Genomic DNA, 16,927 nt, shown 5'->3' on the forward strand with positions numbered 1-16,927 from the left:
CTTGTTTGAAAACGGCTTCATTGTATTCAGCATTTTTGTCTGAAAATTCTTTCATTGGATTCAGCATCCTTGTTAGGGAATAGTTTCATCGGATAGAGCATCCTTTTTTGAAAATAGTTTCATTGGATTAAGGATTTTCAAATTAATGTAAAAAATAAATTAGAAATCTGTACCAGCCTAGGCATATCTGAAGCTTCCTTCACTTGTCTACATAATTCCCACCTTCATTTAAACATTTGTCTTATCTATTCACGAGCTTCAGAATTCCCGCGTTATATTCTTCTACAGCCAGTTAATGCCCGCCCTCATACTGCTGCTACAACTCAAGAATAACTGGCTCAATTCAAATGGGAAATTTATGATCATCCACCGTATAGTTCGGACCTTGCTCCTAGCGATTTCCACCTTTTCCCTAAGCTGAAATAATTGCTGGGCGGTAAACATTTTGGAAATGCTGAAGAATTGGAGAATGTAGTGTGCACCTGACTTAATGAACTAGCGGCAAAAGAGTATAACATAGCAATTCTGAAGCTTGTGAACAGATAAAACAAATGTTTAAATGAAGGTATTGATTATGTAGAGAAGTGAAGGAAGCTTCAGGTATGTAACAGAATCTCTTTTCGCAATAAATATTGTGTTTTTCAATTTGTATAATTAAACGGTATTTATTTTCTTGGTGACCCTCGTATATCGAGGAATGTCAATATACTTACTGTACTGGTGTATGGGTTCAACATGCCAAAAGTAGGATTCATCCAGTCCTCATCATTCTACTAAAACTAAATGCAGTAAATTTGACGTTTCCTGTTTCTGTTCTAGTCCATTCAAGTTACACAACATAAAGCAAAACTCGGTCGTTTCACTATAAAACGAGATAAATTCAAAAACAGATCTTGGAGATAATTGCAAAGTATTTTATTTTTTCTTTTATTAACGAGACGCTGATTTTTATCTGTTATTTCTGTTTCAGTGGCGGTTTCCGACCTGTACTGGATTCGGGTGCAGCACCACGTGCAACTCCTCCTCTGTTCTTCCCACCACACTTAACCTCGCATTTAACATCTCAATTCACGCCTCCGCTATTTCCGGCTCTCAAAGGTAAGTAACCACATCAAATCATTGATTTGTATAACTTAATGACGTCATTAGTCAGTAGAGTATACAAGTGTTCGTCAATGGGGAAGGGTTCAAGCTCCCAAGCACATATCTTTCTAGAACATGCGCGATATTTGTGTACACATATACGTATGGTAAATGTTTATTTTTCATTTTATGGTTTAAGGACGGTTAAAAACTGGAATCCCCTTGAGTACGCCACTGCCACTAGTAATAGGATAATTATTATGGTATCACTAGTCTTTTAGGAGTATTTACTTCTTATTTCAAGTGTAATCCACATCAGAGATGGGCAACCTCACTCATTTTTGCCCTCAAGAGTGCCGCCCTAACCCTCACTCACCCTCATTTCGGTAGATGAGGGTGAGAGTGTCTGAGGGTGAGGGTGAAAGGGTCGATTGAGGGTGAGGGTGGCTGAGGGTGAGGGTGAGGGTGAGGGTGAGGGAGTTAATTGAGGGTGAGGGTACTAACTTAACAAACATATCAGGACTAAAATTATTATATGACCCGTTTGCTAAAACAAAACGGAATTTAACTCAATTTTTAAAAATAAGCACAATTTTTAACTATAAGAAAAGTAATCCATCATATAGACCCTATCACAAAGTTCCACTAACTCTTATCCCATCCCTAGAATTTAAGTTACTGGTGACATAGAACTAGCAGCCTGGCTTCCATATTTTAATTTTCTGGTCACAAATACCTTGCTTACCTTCTGGAGTTTATATTCCTGATCATAAAGATCTATTCTATTCTACTTTCAAAAAATTAAATTCCTTGTCACAAAGATACTTACAACTAAAACTCGTTCTTACAGAGAAATTTCCCTGACAGTTTAAACTCTGTGTCAGAAAGAATTTCCCTCAAAGTTTAAACTTTTTGTCACAAAGAAATTTCATTTGCAGCTTAAACTGTTTGTTATTAAGAAATTTTCCTTACAACTTAAACGCTCTGTCACAAAGAAATTTTCCTTACAGTTTAAACTTTTTGTCACAAAGAAATTTTACTTGCAACTTAAACTCTCTGTCACAAAGAAATTTTCCTTACAGTTTAAACTTTTTGTCACAAAGAAATTTCCCTCACAGTTTCAACTCTTTGTCACAAAGAAATTTCTCTTCCAGTTTAAACTCTTTGTCACAAAGAAATTTACCTTAAAGTTTAAACTTTTTGTCCCAAAAAAAATTCCTCAAAGTTTAAAATTTTTGTTACAATTACTCATTCTGCCTTCCAGAATTTGCACCCTCGGGTAAAAAGTGCACTGTATCTTTCAGAGTATAAATTAATGATCACCAAGTCTTCGCCGGCCTTCTACTGTTTCAATTTTTGGCCACATAGACCAAGCCTGCCTTTCGGGTTGTCAAAAAAGGCTTAGTATGTTTACAGATTATTAAGTTTTGGTCCCAAAAATCCAGTCTACTTTACAGAGTTTAACTACAAAACATGAGATTAAATTCTCCGCAGTACTAACACATACATTCACATGAAATTTTATTTTGCCTACATTTTGCGAAAGTAAGAGTAATACACAATGTATAAGAGAAGTAACGTACGTGCATATAATCAATGAAAAATTATGTACGTAATTGTCATGAAGAGAACAGTCATAACTACAGCCCGGATTTATATGCAAAAACGTGTTTACAGTAACATCCAGAAACGCATGAAAAATATTTTTTTCTTTCTCACAAACTTGAGAGGATTCGTTTGAGACGCATATGGTAGAGCTTATAAATAAGTGCACATTTTAAGTGAATTTCGATGCGCATGTATATTTCGTAACTTTAAAGAATACTGCATATTTTCGAATTTTATTGATACATACCGGCATATTTCAGAGTATATCTAAAGAAAGTAGGTATATTTAAAGTAAACTGAAACACTTTTTAAATGCAGATGTAGATTAAAGTGTTGCGTAGAATAATAGAATAGAGTGTTGTATCCTAAATTAGTCAACGTAACTTGTCTTGCACGCGGTCTTCATCGCGTAGCAGAAATAACCAGATGCCAATATCAGGAAGTAGACGAGCTTGTACCAAATGTAAAGAAAGTATTTGTGAAAGCTCCATCGCGCATACGTATCTTTCGCGAAGTTGAGAAAAATGTTCCGATACCTTCGCAACTAGTGGTACTCTTGGATAGAAACTGTGTCGTATTATGCAGAAGTGAAAACAGCTGTAGTGAAAACAGCACTAAATCCCGATGATGTGTCACAAAAATGTTTTTCTACAAGTGGCATTGAGAACAAATTAAGTATATATACAACCACTTTTGAAGAATATCTGAAATTGTCAGACAGTTGGAATCCCGTAAAAATGCTTTTCAGCATTCACTTTCCTTGTTGGGCGAATTATCGTAGATTTTGTCCAGTGAAACTTACAGTGTTGCAAAAGTAGCGTCAGATAAACTTCACCAAGTATTAGACAAAAATCTCGGGTACAAAACAATCTGTAACATTGCCAATGTACATAACGGTGAAAACATGGAATTGGAAGAGGACCTAACACAGAAAGACATTTGATTTTTTTTTTCACATGCACCAGTGACTTATGATGATGTAGAAAGGAACTTTTCCATCCACAAAACGTTTCCCATTGACAAACGCAGAGAGTTTACAGAAGAAAAACTAAGGAAAACATTCATAGCTCATTGCAACAATTAAGATAAGATATTTGTGTAAAAAGATGACATTTTATTTTCTTAGTGTATATTTCAGTGCATTGTTAAATTTTATTGCATTTTATGATATTTTTCGTGCATATTTTGGGGTTTGTTTGTGCATGGAAATCCGGACTCTACATAACAAATTATAAAAAACAGAAATAAATAGTCAAAAACTTGAATGCTGATTGACGGATGATACAGTCCTATAAAGAAAATGTGATCTTCAAGAGGAAAGAAATATTTAGAAAGATCTCACAATGCTTTCATTATGATACAATATATAATATGTTTTATCTGTATACAGACATTCCGTTTTGGTTTTTGAGTCCTGTTTATGAAAAAAAATATTTAATTTTACGTAACGAATCTACGTTTTATCGACAGCTGTTTCTGTGAATGTAAGCAAGTTACAAAATATGTAGTATTGTATTGTAGTTAGTAATCAGAGTCGTAGCTAGAGATTTCGGTTCTCGGGGCGAAGTAGAATTCGGCGCTCCCTGCACTCACTAAAGAGTTTTTGCATATAAGATAAGCAGCTTCTGTTGTTATGCTGCATTGAATTTTTATCTAGCGCTTGCACAAACCATTGCAACAGCCAAAACGGATAATTATGTATTCTTTTACAAATAAGAACTGTTTTCAAGAGACTTATTTTGGACTTTTTATTAAACTTGACAAAACTACTTTTGGTTGTATACAAATACACTTGGAGAACAGTCATGGAAATTTACAACTATTTACAATGTTTCATACTATCGTTAAGAAATGAAATGTTAATACATTAGAAACTATGTGCTTTTAAAATGTTCAAAATGGGTGACACCATTAATTTCGAACAATAATTGTAAATTTCTGTAATTTTATTCTGTATGTTACCACATAAATAGCATTTCAATTTCAAATCTTTTGCGGCAAAAATATTTTGTGAAATGCAATGGACATTCAGAAGGAGCCTTCTTTGTGAATTTCTCACCGTCATGTTTAATCCAATTGGGTAGAAAAGCGTAATTATCTAAGAAAATTCACCACATCATGCTTTATTTTTTTTCAAATTATGCTTTATTGTTAATCTCAATCATTGTTTTACATTAATCGTGTATAATGCATAATATTTACTATACCGGTACATTAAGAAAATGTTTAACAAATCTATTTCTTTGTAAAATAACAATATTGACTTAATAAGAAGCAATATGTTTTCGGGACAATGCATCGTTTATTCATTTCCAACACTTTTTCTTTATTCTTGCTATTAGCACCTAGGGCAACAGCCTCGCTCGTCCCCTTCCTCTAACTACGGCTCTGAAAGTATTGTGAGTAGTTAGTACTGTTAGCAGTGTGAAATGAAACTAACCTATTTTAATAACTATATAAAGAATTGCTGAATTAATGGAAGCAAAGATAGAGTTGTTTTAATTGGAATAGAGGTGTGAAATAATATTTATCTAAATGTAAATTTGATGTAGATTTATTGGGAATTAGCCGAGAGAAAGGATGCTGGAGAATTGTTTTGTGTGTGTCTCTCTAACAAGGAGGAACCCTTTTGTTAAGCTTTTGTCTGTAGTCTTTCTTAGGGTAGAGGGAAGGGGAATTCGGGGGGGGGAGAAGAAAACCTAGGTGAAATAAATAAGTGTATACCGATGCATCTTAATTCCCCATCAGACTGTCAACATAAAACATTAACTCATCGCATAAAGGAAGTGCATTAGCCGGAATTAAAGACACCGCACACGGCGGTAACTGACAAAGCGAGAGAGCGAAAGAGAGGGAATTTGTGGTGGGTGATTCATGGTCCTATCCAAGGAAGTTAGTCTTCTTCGTTGCCTAATACCAATGTGTAGGCGATGATTGTATTACCGTTTACAGGAGACGCTGTCTCTCGGCGTCCCTGAGAAAGAGAGCAACTGAAAAGGCGAAACGTATCTAAATTCAAGGAAATTGATAAAAGCCTTAGAAACCAACACAGTTAATGCAATTCCGCTAACTACCACAACACCGGCTGGGAGGTAAAAAAAATATATTGACAAAAAGGGTAATAAAGCATTTAGAAGACGGTATACGTAAGACACATCTCTAAGGTATTACGATTTATTAGACAAAAGACATTTTTTTCACGGAACATATCTATAAAATTATGCTCTTCTGTTGTATGTTAGAAGATGATAGTTTAATTTGTCATTACATTTCAAGGACCTCCCCTAGTCTCCTCACTACTTTATTGAATTTTTAACAGAATGATTTGAAGACAATAAAGAAAATTAATAACTCTACAAGAAAGTCAGATATTATCTACAAAATGCTGTTAAGAAAACTAATAACTATATTTTTTAGTCGTATTTTATTGCTTAGAAAAAATAGGTGCGGTGTTTGTAACGTCACAGTAATCTGACAACTGAAATTTCTGAATGTCGATTCTATGAATAGTCTTTGAAACCAACTATTAGATTATTTAATGATATGTTTTGAAAGTAGTAACGGCCTACTATCCGGAATTATCCGGTTCATTGCTGTTATTTAGTTATTTTTAACAGGTAGTGAATGGAAATTTTCCGTAGTTTCACAAATGTGAAAAGACAAAGTATGAAAATGTAATACGGAAAAAGGATAGTGTTCCCGATTAAATGAGAAATTTATTATTCGGTCTCCAACAAAAAATTTGAAATATTATAATTATCGTTTCATTTTCGAGACGAGACGAGAAATGTTCTAAATAGAGCTCTCAATGGGTCGGGTCGGGTTGAACACCGACCCGACCCGACCCGTGACCCGAATTGACTGACCCGACCCGACTGACCCGAACCGTGATCCGATCTGATTGACCTGACCCGATAACCCGACCCGAGCGGACCCGGTTCACCCGACCCGAATAGCCCGACCAGAGCTGACCCGATTGACCCGACCCGACAACCCGACCCGAGCTGACCCGACTGACCCGACCCGACCCGTTTGAGAGCACTAGTTATAAATATCGTCTCATTTTCAAGACGAGAGGAGAAATTTGATAATTATCGTCCCATTTTCGAGACGAGAGGAGATAATTTCATAACTATCGTCCCATTTTCTAGACGAGACGACAAATGTAACACTTCTCGTCTGATTTTCGAGACGAGAAATGTGATAAATCTCATCTCACTTTTGAGACGAGACAGAAATTTGATAGTCATCGTCTCATTTTAAAGACGAGACGAAAAATGCTATAATTCTCGTCTCATTTTCGAGACGAGACATGACATTTCACGAGCCTCATGTACAATACTAGTTATCCTATTCTTAGATATCAAAAACGGTTTTAGTGTTAAATAGTTCATTATAGAAAAGCTGTAAACTGATAAAGTAATTGTACGAACACAATGAAGAATGTTTATCAACGTTTAAAGATACGCAACTCATTACATAATAATAAATACGGTTTACAATTTGTTATAACACTCCTTTGTGGATCAATCGTGACGCGGAAGAATTCTGGAGACTTCTAGAGAAAAATAAAAAAGTTATGGCATAAATTTTGTATATACATAAATTTACGAAGCGGGACGAGAAAAAGCATTTTTGGAATTGAGATGAGACGAGACTACGACAAAATTTACAATTTCCTGTGTCTTCTCGTGTTCTGGCAACTTTTAAACCGGAAGTATTACATGTAGAACTTTCGGTTTTCCAGGAGGATATGCTCAGAAATGGAACCTGTTCTTCGGAAGATATATTCATATATTAAAAGAAAACTGCTTCTCGCATCTATTAAAGTTTTTTTTTCTTTATGACGATTAGTCAGGAACGGGTCCATGGGGGCCGATCGGGCGACTCCTCCCCCCCCCCAGAAGAGCAAACTTTCTTATTTTATATATAAATAAAACCCATTCCAGAGTTTGGAGCTCTTAAAAGTACCTCTAAGTAGCAGTATTACAACCCAACCGCCTCCTCAGAGGTTCGTCCTGGATCCGCCCCTGCGATCAATAAAGATAAAAACTTATTGTTGGAACACCGAATCCATATGAACAAGCCCTTTTGTCATAGAAATCATTGTTGAAAGCAGAAGTGGAAGTGGATTTGTACTGCTTCCGGTTTTAGCAGTGAAATAAGGATGGAGATGAGATGTATTCTATTGTTGGGATGCTGAGTTAATTCGTAAAAATCCGCTCCTCATTATCTTTAGCGTTTTTTTCTATTCGTATCTGTCCGGTTCGATCCCGAGGCAAGTAAATTTGTGGTGGACAACTTCGTGTGCGTGGGTTTTCTCTAGGTACTCCCTTTTCCTCCAACATTCTCATTCCATCAAATCCTCCGTCATCATTCACTTGCCTAAATAATCGTCTCCCATAGCTTAAAAAGCATTATCATGGAAGTTAAACTGAAATATTTCATTTTATTTCTCTTGTTCTTTCGTATCTGTCAACAGACAGATAAACAAACGGAATTAGCCGTTCTTGAAGAGATCTCATCCCGGCGAAATTAAAATACCGCTAATTCTACAGTAACTATGTGATATCTTCAAATAGATAAAAGATAATCGAAATGTGGAACAAGAGAGCCCTAGACAATATCATTTTACATAAGATACCGTTATCATGACTCACTTATCTGCTTTCGATTTCGAACCATTTTGAAAATCGGCATTTATTTTCGCGTTTCTAAACGGCTGAAAACGAAAAGCCACTAGGTGACTTTTGATAACGGTACCTCACGCAAAATAATATTGTCTAGTGCGCTCTTGTTCCACATTTCGATTATATTTTTATCTATTTGTAGATATCACATACTTACTGGAAAATTAGCGGTATTTTAATTTCACCGGGATGAGGCCTATGAATAACAGTTTGGAAGTTTTTTTTAAATAAAGAAAACACAAGGTTTTTAGGCAATATCTGTAAGTGTGGATTCAAAATAAAATTGTCAGAGAGTGTAAATGTTAATGAATACTAATTCTCTTAGAATTCGAGCTAGAATGAGAATTTTATGGTCCTAAAAATATACCGTACCATACGTGGTCAATAATAAAAGCCTTAGTTACACTTCATCTGTTGGGGTGAAATATGCTAATTACTAAAGAGTTACACCATCAAGTTGTTTATTATATACCAAGTACACACTAGGGATGGCCAGAACCGGTTTTCGGCTCTGAACGGATCCGGTTCTAGAAGATCCGGTTCCGGAACTGGTTTTTCGGATCCAGGTCTGGAACCGGTTCTGAAAACCGGATCTTCAAGAACCGGTTCCTCGAGGAACCGGAAGTTTGTGGCCATCCCTACGCTAAACCCGAGCTGGTGGCAGGCTGTGAACAGTATGCTAGATGAAATAGTGGAAGCAACAGGGAGGCGCCCTGAAAACTAGATCTCGAATAACCAGCGGAACCGGTTCCGCCGGAACCGGAACTTTGTGGCCATCCCTAGTACACACTTCGGTTAATGACATACAATATCCTAAATTAATCATCAACTGTTACATTTTAATATTAAACATATCTAATTTTTTCAGACTTGGATATCTTTGTTGTAATACGGCTAAGATTTCAGCTCTACTCACCTGGTAGCAGAATTGCCAGCCTCCGAGAACAAAATTATTGATTTCAGCCTAAAAATTGTTGTACATTACGGAAAATTATCATATATTTGCCATGCACGTGATAACTATAGAAACAAGGATAATACTTCTAATAATAGCAATAATATATAATAAACTTACCTACGAACCTTTAGTATCGAACTCCAAAACCACTGTTACTGTCCTCAACAATTTAAAAAGAATCCTTTTTAAGACTACTCGGAACAACAATATTTCACCCCCTTGTAAACGTAATTGAATTTAAAGAGTGGTTGTCATTTGCCAATTCTCAAATAGTTATTGATTTATTTTAGCGGGAATGACTGTTAAAAACCTCAGTGTGAGTGTTTTATAATTATTTAATGGACATCTACAATTTATCTGCACATTGTATTAATGCAAAAAAAAACTGTTCTAAAATTATCGTATATTCCCCCATTATTATTTTATCGTGTAATTAGCGTTAAGGCTTAAATTATCGTATATCACAACAAATTTTCGTACGGTTGGCAAGTCTGTTTGGTAGAGTTCATAGTTTTAGTGCTTTGTTAGGATAATCATTTTGTTGTTTAGATAATTGTTGGAATAATAAATATTCAGATGATTGTTGAGATAATGATTTTAACAATGAATATTCCAATAATAAAATACTCGCGTTTTAACAGCACTATTCCCTGTTCAGCGTAAGCTCTAAACTCCGATAAACAAAGTATTTGTATCCTTCCGCTCGTCACAAATATGATGGCTACTGATGTATCACTCCCACTCCCACGGGGAGGAGCAGGTTATACAAGTGCATTTTGACAATACTGTCTCGTGTTTCCCAGATGCTTACACCAGCAGCAGAAAAGAAAGAAATTCGAAATATCAAAAACATATTTGAATTTCGCTGGTAAACAATTGTTGCTTAGCGAGTAAACGTTTACCTTATTGGTGTTTCACAACAACACTCGCGGAACTGGGATTCATGCCAACTGTCTTTCAGGCTTGAAAGCAGAACACGCCTCCACAGTTGAATTGGCGCCATAATTACTGCTGCGCATGCTTAGTGTTTATTTCTATTATTTCATTAACTATACTCGATTGCAGTTTTATTAGATAATCCGTATTATCTTGCAGTTTTATATGGAGCTTCATAATGAAAGTAATAATCAAATCATATGAACTATTTTGCGGAGGAGTACAAGCGTCTATATGCCAACAGCAAATCAGCGAGATTTAGTTTCACGTGGCTTTGTTTGTCGCAGTTTAGAACTAAGGCCGAACAGGGTTTACTAATAAAACATTGTAACTAGTAAACTGGTCCTTAAATGAAAAATGTTTAACAAACGCTAATCCCAGGGATGTCCACTAAATTCAATAATAGTAATAATAATAATTTCTTTTTTCTTTTTCAGCTTTCCCTGGCTTGTGCTCCTGTTGTCCAATGAAACCGTCATCTCTAGGGTCAAGTCTTCATTCCATGACGTCACTTTCCGGGGCGACCTCTGTGCTAACAAACTCTTTAGTGTCTCTGACAGAACAAGACCGATCTCTGAGCGCCCTCTCCAGCCAAGACCACCGTTCCTCCAGCGTCGCTGAGCTACGACGCAAAGCTCAAGAACATTCCGCTGCACTCTTGCAATCGTTGCACCAAGTGGCGAACTTCCAGCACGCAGCGGCGGCGTCTAGTCTCCACCAACACGCGGCTAATTTGCAACACGCAGCAACGCTACAGAACGCTCTTAATTTGCAACAACCGAGTACTTTGCAACAAGTGGTGAATTTACAACAACCGATTAATTTGCAGGCATTGCGGAAAACGGACAACAATTCGAGAGATGCGCAACAATCGTCTCAAACCTAATAACTGAAACAATAAATTTAAGAAGTTTCTTAACTCCTGTTCATTTGTAGTTGTGGCTTTAACATAAGAGTATATAGTCAAGTAGGACGTTAAAAAGAAATCTTCAAGTGGGTACTACAGTCTTTGAAACAAATAAATGATTATTGAATTTGAGTTTCGTGTCTTTGTCACCAGTGGGGCTATATGAGATGGGGACTTAGAGGCTCGTACCACATGAGCTCGTACCAGATCTTCTACGTCAAAGGTGCATACGTTAAACTTATAGTCACGAGAAACTTCAAATAATAGTGTTAATAATTAAACACAGTGTTTTACATCACGTTTTGAAATTGAAGAATCAGTCAATGAAAAAGGATAGTTGAATTTGAATACCAACGCGCCGGTTTCTGTGTAACTTTGAGTCAGCTGCCTTTTACATATGTGCGAGGAGAACTCAAAAAATATGGCGAACAATTTTATTAGAAACAAAGTAATACGCTTACATGAAATTTGATGATCAATAAGAACGGTGAATAATTTTATTAGAAACAAAGTAACAAGCTTACATGAAATTTGATGATCAATAAGTACGGTAAATAATTTTATTAGAAACAAAGTAATAAGCTTACATGAAATTTGATGATCAATAAGTACGGTGAATAATTTTAGTAGAAACAAAGTAATATGCTTACATGAAATTTGATGATCAATAAGTACGGTGAATAATTTTATTAGAAACAAAGTAACAAGCTTACATGAAATTTGATGATCAATAAGTACGGTGAATAATTTTATTAGAAACAAAGTAATACGCTTACATGAAATTTGATGATCAATAAGTACGGTGAATAATTTTATTAGAAACAAAGTAATATGCTTACATGAAATTTGATGATCAATAAGTACGGTGAATAATTTTATTAGAAACAAAGTAACAAGCTTACATGAAATTTGATGATCAATAAGTACGGTGAATAATTTTATTAGAAACAAAGTAATACGCTTACATGAAATTTGATGATCAATAAGTACGGTGAATAATTTTATTAGAAACAAAGTAATATGCTTACATGAAATTTGATGATCAATAAGTACGGTGAATAATTTTATTAGAAACAAAGTAACAAGCTTACATGAAATTTGATGATCAATAAGTACGGTGAATAATTTTATTAGAAACAAAGTAATAAGCTTACATGAAATTTGATGATTAATAAGTACGGTGAATAATTTTATTAGAAACAAAGTAATAAGCATACATGGAATTTGATGATCAATAAGTACGGTGAATAATTTTATTAGAAACAAAGTAATAAGCATACATGGAATTTGATGATGGTGAATAATTTTATTAGAAACAAAGTAATAAGCATACATGGAATTTGATGATGGTGAATAATTTTATTAGAAACAAAGTAATAAGCATACATGGAATTTGATGATCAATAAGTACGGTGAATAATTTTATTAGAAACAAAGTAATAAGCTTACATGGATTTTGATTTAAGTTCCTTCAAAGAACTGTCCTTGAGTAGCAATTAACTTATCCCAACGTTGAATCCATGACTGGAAGCATTTCTGGAAGGCTTCTTGTAGAAGGGCGTTCAACTGCTCTGTTCGTGGCCCTCTCAATGTTAGGAATGGTGACAAAACATTTTCCTTTAAGAGTCTTCATCCCGGCGGTATTAAAATACCGCTAATTTTACAGTAATTATGTGATATCTTCAAATAGATAAAAGATAATCGAAATGTGGAACAAGAGCGCCCTAGACAATGTTATTTTACATGAGAAACCGTTATCACGACTCACTTATCTGCTTTCAATTTCGAGCCATTTTGAAAATCGGCATTTATTTTCGCATTTCTAAACAGCTGAAAACGGAAAGCCACTAGGTGACTTGTGATAACGGTACCTCACGCAAAATAATATTGTCTAGTGCGCTCTTGTTCCATATTTCAATTATCTTTTATCTATTTGAAGATATCATATAATTACTGTAAAATTAGCGGTGTTTTAATTTCGTGGGGATGAAGACTCTTAAGCACAGTTTTAATTTTGGGTAAGAGCCAGAAGTTGCATGGTTCTATGTCTAAAGATCACAGCGACTATTTTTTTCGGCCAAAAGCTCGCAGATGAAAAGCGAGAATTGGTAATACATGTTTCCACAGTGAAGAAGGAAGCCCTTTGCCCATTTAATCGACAGTTAAAATGCTTTCCACGGACTCATATGAGATGTTTTGTTCTTCACAAAGCTCTCGAATAGTCATTCGCCTGTTTGATCAAATCATTTGTGCCACGGTTTGCACTTTTTAAAATTTGTTTTAGACGTCTAGAACGTCTTGATCTTGCTCATTTTCAACCGACTCCTCGCCGTTCCTTTTCAATCGTTCATAGCACTTGTAAACAACCTTCAATGACTTTTCGACATACACTAATTTTGACATTTCGCGAGCTTCGTTGGCACATTTTTGCAGCTTAGAACAAAAGTTAATGTTAGCGCGCGACAGACACTCTTTACACATCTTCACTCTTCTTCTCTGGAAGCCAACTAACATGTCACAACTCGTTCAAACTCGACACTAACTGTAACAATGGTTGGGCTACTGGGTTTACTAGTTGAAATTGATAAACATCGATAGATGGCACTGTACTACTACATTCATCGTACTTTTTGATCATACCTCGTATGATTCTGTGAGATCTCCAAGCAAATATAACCAGTTCCTGGTAATCGCAAGCAAACTTGGGGCATGGGCACCTTCAGCCCTCCAGGATCAGCCGAGATATTGCCCCACTTTCACACTTTTCAAAGTACTAGAAGAAAAATGGTGTGAGTCAGGAGAAAAGTGTAAATTCTGACAAATGAGTACCATCTCAAAAAAAATCACCTTCATATTCTCTGCATGTTCCATAACCTCTACATGCGAATATCTTAAATAGACACAATATTAACAAAGTAAAGTAATCTGTGATTTGTACTGCTATTGACTTATTTCGACTTCTTTATACAGTGATAAGAGACAATATTACTTATTCATTACTGCTGCTCAAATGTTTTCGTTCCCGTATACACAGAACTAATTTTGATAACCAACTATGATATATATATATATATATATATATATATATATATATATATATATATATATAACAAATTTTAAAATTTATGGAAAAGAAGGAAGAAAATGAGTCCAAATATATCACTGATAGTCATTTATTTAATTCTAAGATTTGAGTACCCCAATCAAGGATTGCATATAAACCTTTTGGCATTTTTACTACAATATCCATAGAAATGAGAACATGTTTTCTTTTGCTAATAACAAATATGTATAACATACCGTACTTATTTAACAAATTTCGTAAATTCCTCTGAAAGACTTTTTTTTAAAACAAAAATTTCACGCTTAAGGAAATAAGCGAAAAATCAAGGTTCTTATAAGTTGTCAGAATTTTTTTTTAAATATAGTTTTTTTTATCTTTCCAAATATATGATGGTTTTTCTCGTCTGTAAATGTTACTATATGTTTGACTCCCTGTGTCTCAATGAAAGAATTACATTTTGTAGTGTTGTTGTAGGTGTTTTCTTTGAGAAATTGTGCTCGTTTGTAAATTCTTTTGCCATTGTAGCAAAGCAGAAAATCTACTTTTTCTCATTTATTTAGACTAAGTTACTACCCACCAACAGTCCCTAGATAATCACAACAAAAAATGTTGTTTTTAATATGGAACCGAGATATATTTTAACTGTATAAAAATATGTAATTTCTGCAAATTCTTACAATAGGGACAAATACCAGGGTTAATCAGAAAGTTAGTTGCACTGCTTAAGAAAATAAAACAGGATAGAAATTTTACAATAACTTTACTTTTATCGTAAAGTCCCATGCACAATTTACTTTTTAATGTAATTATCTCCGTTATTTTAGCATTTATCGAGGCGTGGTACAAGTTTTTATTTATTTATTTATTTAACAATCATCAGACACAGCTCAGAGGCCATTTTACACTGGATATGTAACAACAACAATAACAATGGAAAGGATTTGGGAAGGTATCGACCACGGCCTGCTTAGTAGGTACCATCCCAGCATTTGTCTGGAAGGATTGAGGAAAACCCTGGAAAACCCCAGTCAGGATGGTCGGCAGCGGGAGTCGAACCAACGACCTCCCGAATGCGAAGCCAACGCTCTACCACTTGAGCTACTTCGCTCGCTTTCGCTCGGCCTTCTGCAAAGAAATCCCGTCCAATGTCCGATAACTATTCTTGGGCTGTAACTTTCACCTTGTCATCCGAGTGGTATTGTCGCCTTGAAAGTTCCTCTTTCATGCGACCAAACACTTGAAAGTCGCAAGGTGAAAGAATGGGCTATAAGGAAGGTGATGGTCTTCCCTCGCGCTAAGCATCGTCAATATCTGTACGTCCGTTCTCAAACATGTTGCACCAATTCGCAATAGCTTGATGTGGTATTGCATTTTCACCATACACTTGATGCAAATAAGTTTCGATAAATTTCAGTGCAGCTACACCTTTTTGCCCATAAAAGAAGGAATCACTGCACGTTTTTTCCCACTTGGACGCCACTTGCAGCTGTCGAGACATGTTTAAAACTGATTATCAGAACACCTCTACTTGTCTCGTGAAAGCGGCTACGTAACACGATACAACTACATGTCTGCAATGTTGCTACATAGTTTTATCAAAATAACCTTTGACCGAAATTTTTTACGAAGGAGTGCAACTAACTTTCTGACTGACCCACGTAAATTCAACAAGTTTATCAGATTATAACAATTAATCTATAGCGACATATTCTTTACTGATAACAATAAAACAAAGAATATCTTCTACAAAATATTACAATAGAGACAGATGTATTCAACATGCGTATTAGATGATAACAATTAATCTATAGAGACATATTGTTTACTGATAACAATAAAACAAAGGATATCTTCTACAAAATATTATAATAGAGACAGATGTATTCAACATGTTTATCAGATGATAAAATTAGTCTATAAAGACATATTGTTTACTAATAACAAGAAAACAAAGAATATCTTCTACAAAATATTACAATTGAGTCAGATGTGTTCAACATAATTATCAGATGATAACAATTAATCTACAGAGACACACTGTTTACTGATAACAATAAAGCAAAGAATATTTTCTTGCAAAATGTAACAGTAGAGACATGTCTATCCGATGATAACATAGTTAATCTATGGAGACCCATTTTTTACTGATAACAATAAAACAAACGCTATACTTTTACAAATTGTTACAACAGAGACAGGCATATTCAACATGTCTATCAGATAATAACAGATTGTAATTATTTGCACTGTAACTGAATGATTAATAACTATACCTAAACACACTCCATACATTTTTAAATCTTTATCGAAATAATTTTGCGTAATTTAAAAAAAAATGGAGCAAAAAGAGAACGAATTTGAAAAAGAAATTAAAAAAAAAAACTTATTTCAGTCTCTTGTGTTAACTGACTAGTCCATATGTAATGTTTACATATTCTGAATCAAAATATGTGTTAACAATAATAAAAAATGAGTGAAATGAAATGGGATAAGTTTGTGTTTTAAACAAAAAATGGAAAAGGGAATCATTAATAAAAAATTAGGAGGCGTGTGTGTATATGTGTTTGTGCGTATGTGGTGTGAGGCAAAAATCGTTGAGAAGGAACACATGTAAAGTTCATAACGTTATTTATATTTCATTTGATATATATTTTATTTAAAGACTTTTTTGTTATTACTGC

The 16,927-nt window shown here is 34.9% G+C and overlaps 1 protein-coding gene across 1 annotated transcript in view; it reads left to right on the forward strand.

The window, feature by feature from the left end:
• Positions 1-11,171, forward strand: part of Drgx (Dorsal root ganglia homeobox) — a 276,072-nt gene extending 264,901 nt beyond the window's left edge. Inside the window, exons 8-9 of the mRNA XM_081760532.1 lie at positions 971-1,098; positions 10,713-11,171. Coding sequence (XP_081616658.1) covers positions 971-1,098; positions 10,713-11,161 — 577 coding nt within the window. The 3' untranslated portion in view covers positions 11,162-11,171. The remainder of the gene's footprint in view (positions 1-970; positions 1,099-10,712) is intronic.
• The last annotated feature ends 5,756 nt before the right edge of the window (positions 11,172-16,927 follow it).

The sequence above is a fragment of the Thermobia domestica genome, chromosome 5 (genome assembly GCF_964235325.1).
Source record: "Thermobia domestica chromosome 5, izTheDome1.hap1.1, whole genome shotgun sequence".
In the NCBI taxonomy this organism is placed as follows: Eukaryota; Metazoa; Arthropoda; class Insecta; order Zygentoma; family Lepismatidae; genus Thermobia; species Thermobia domestica.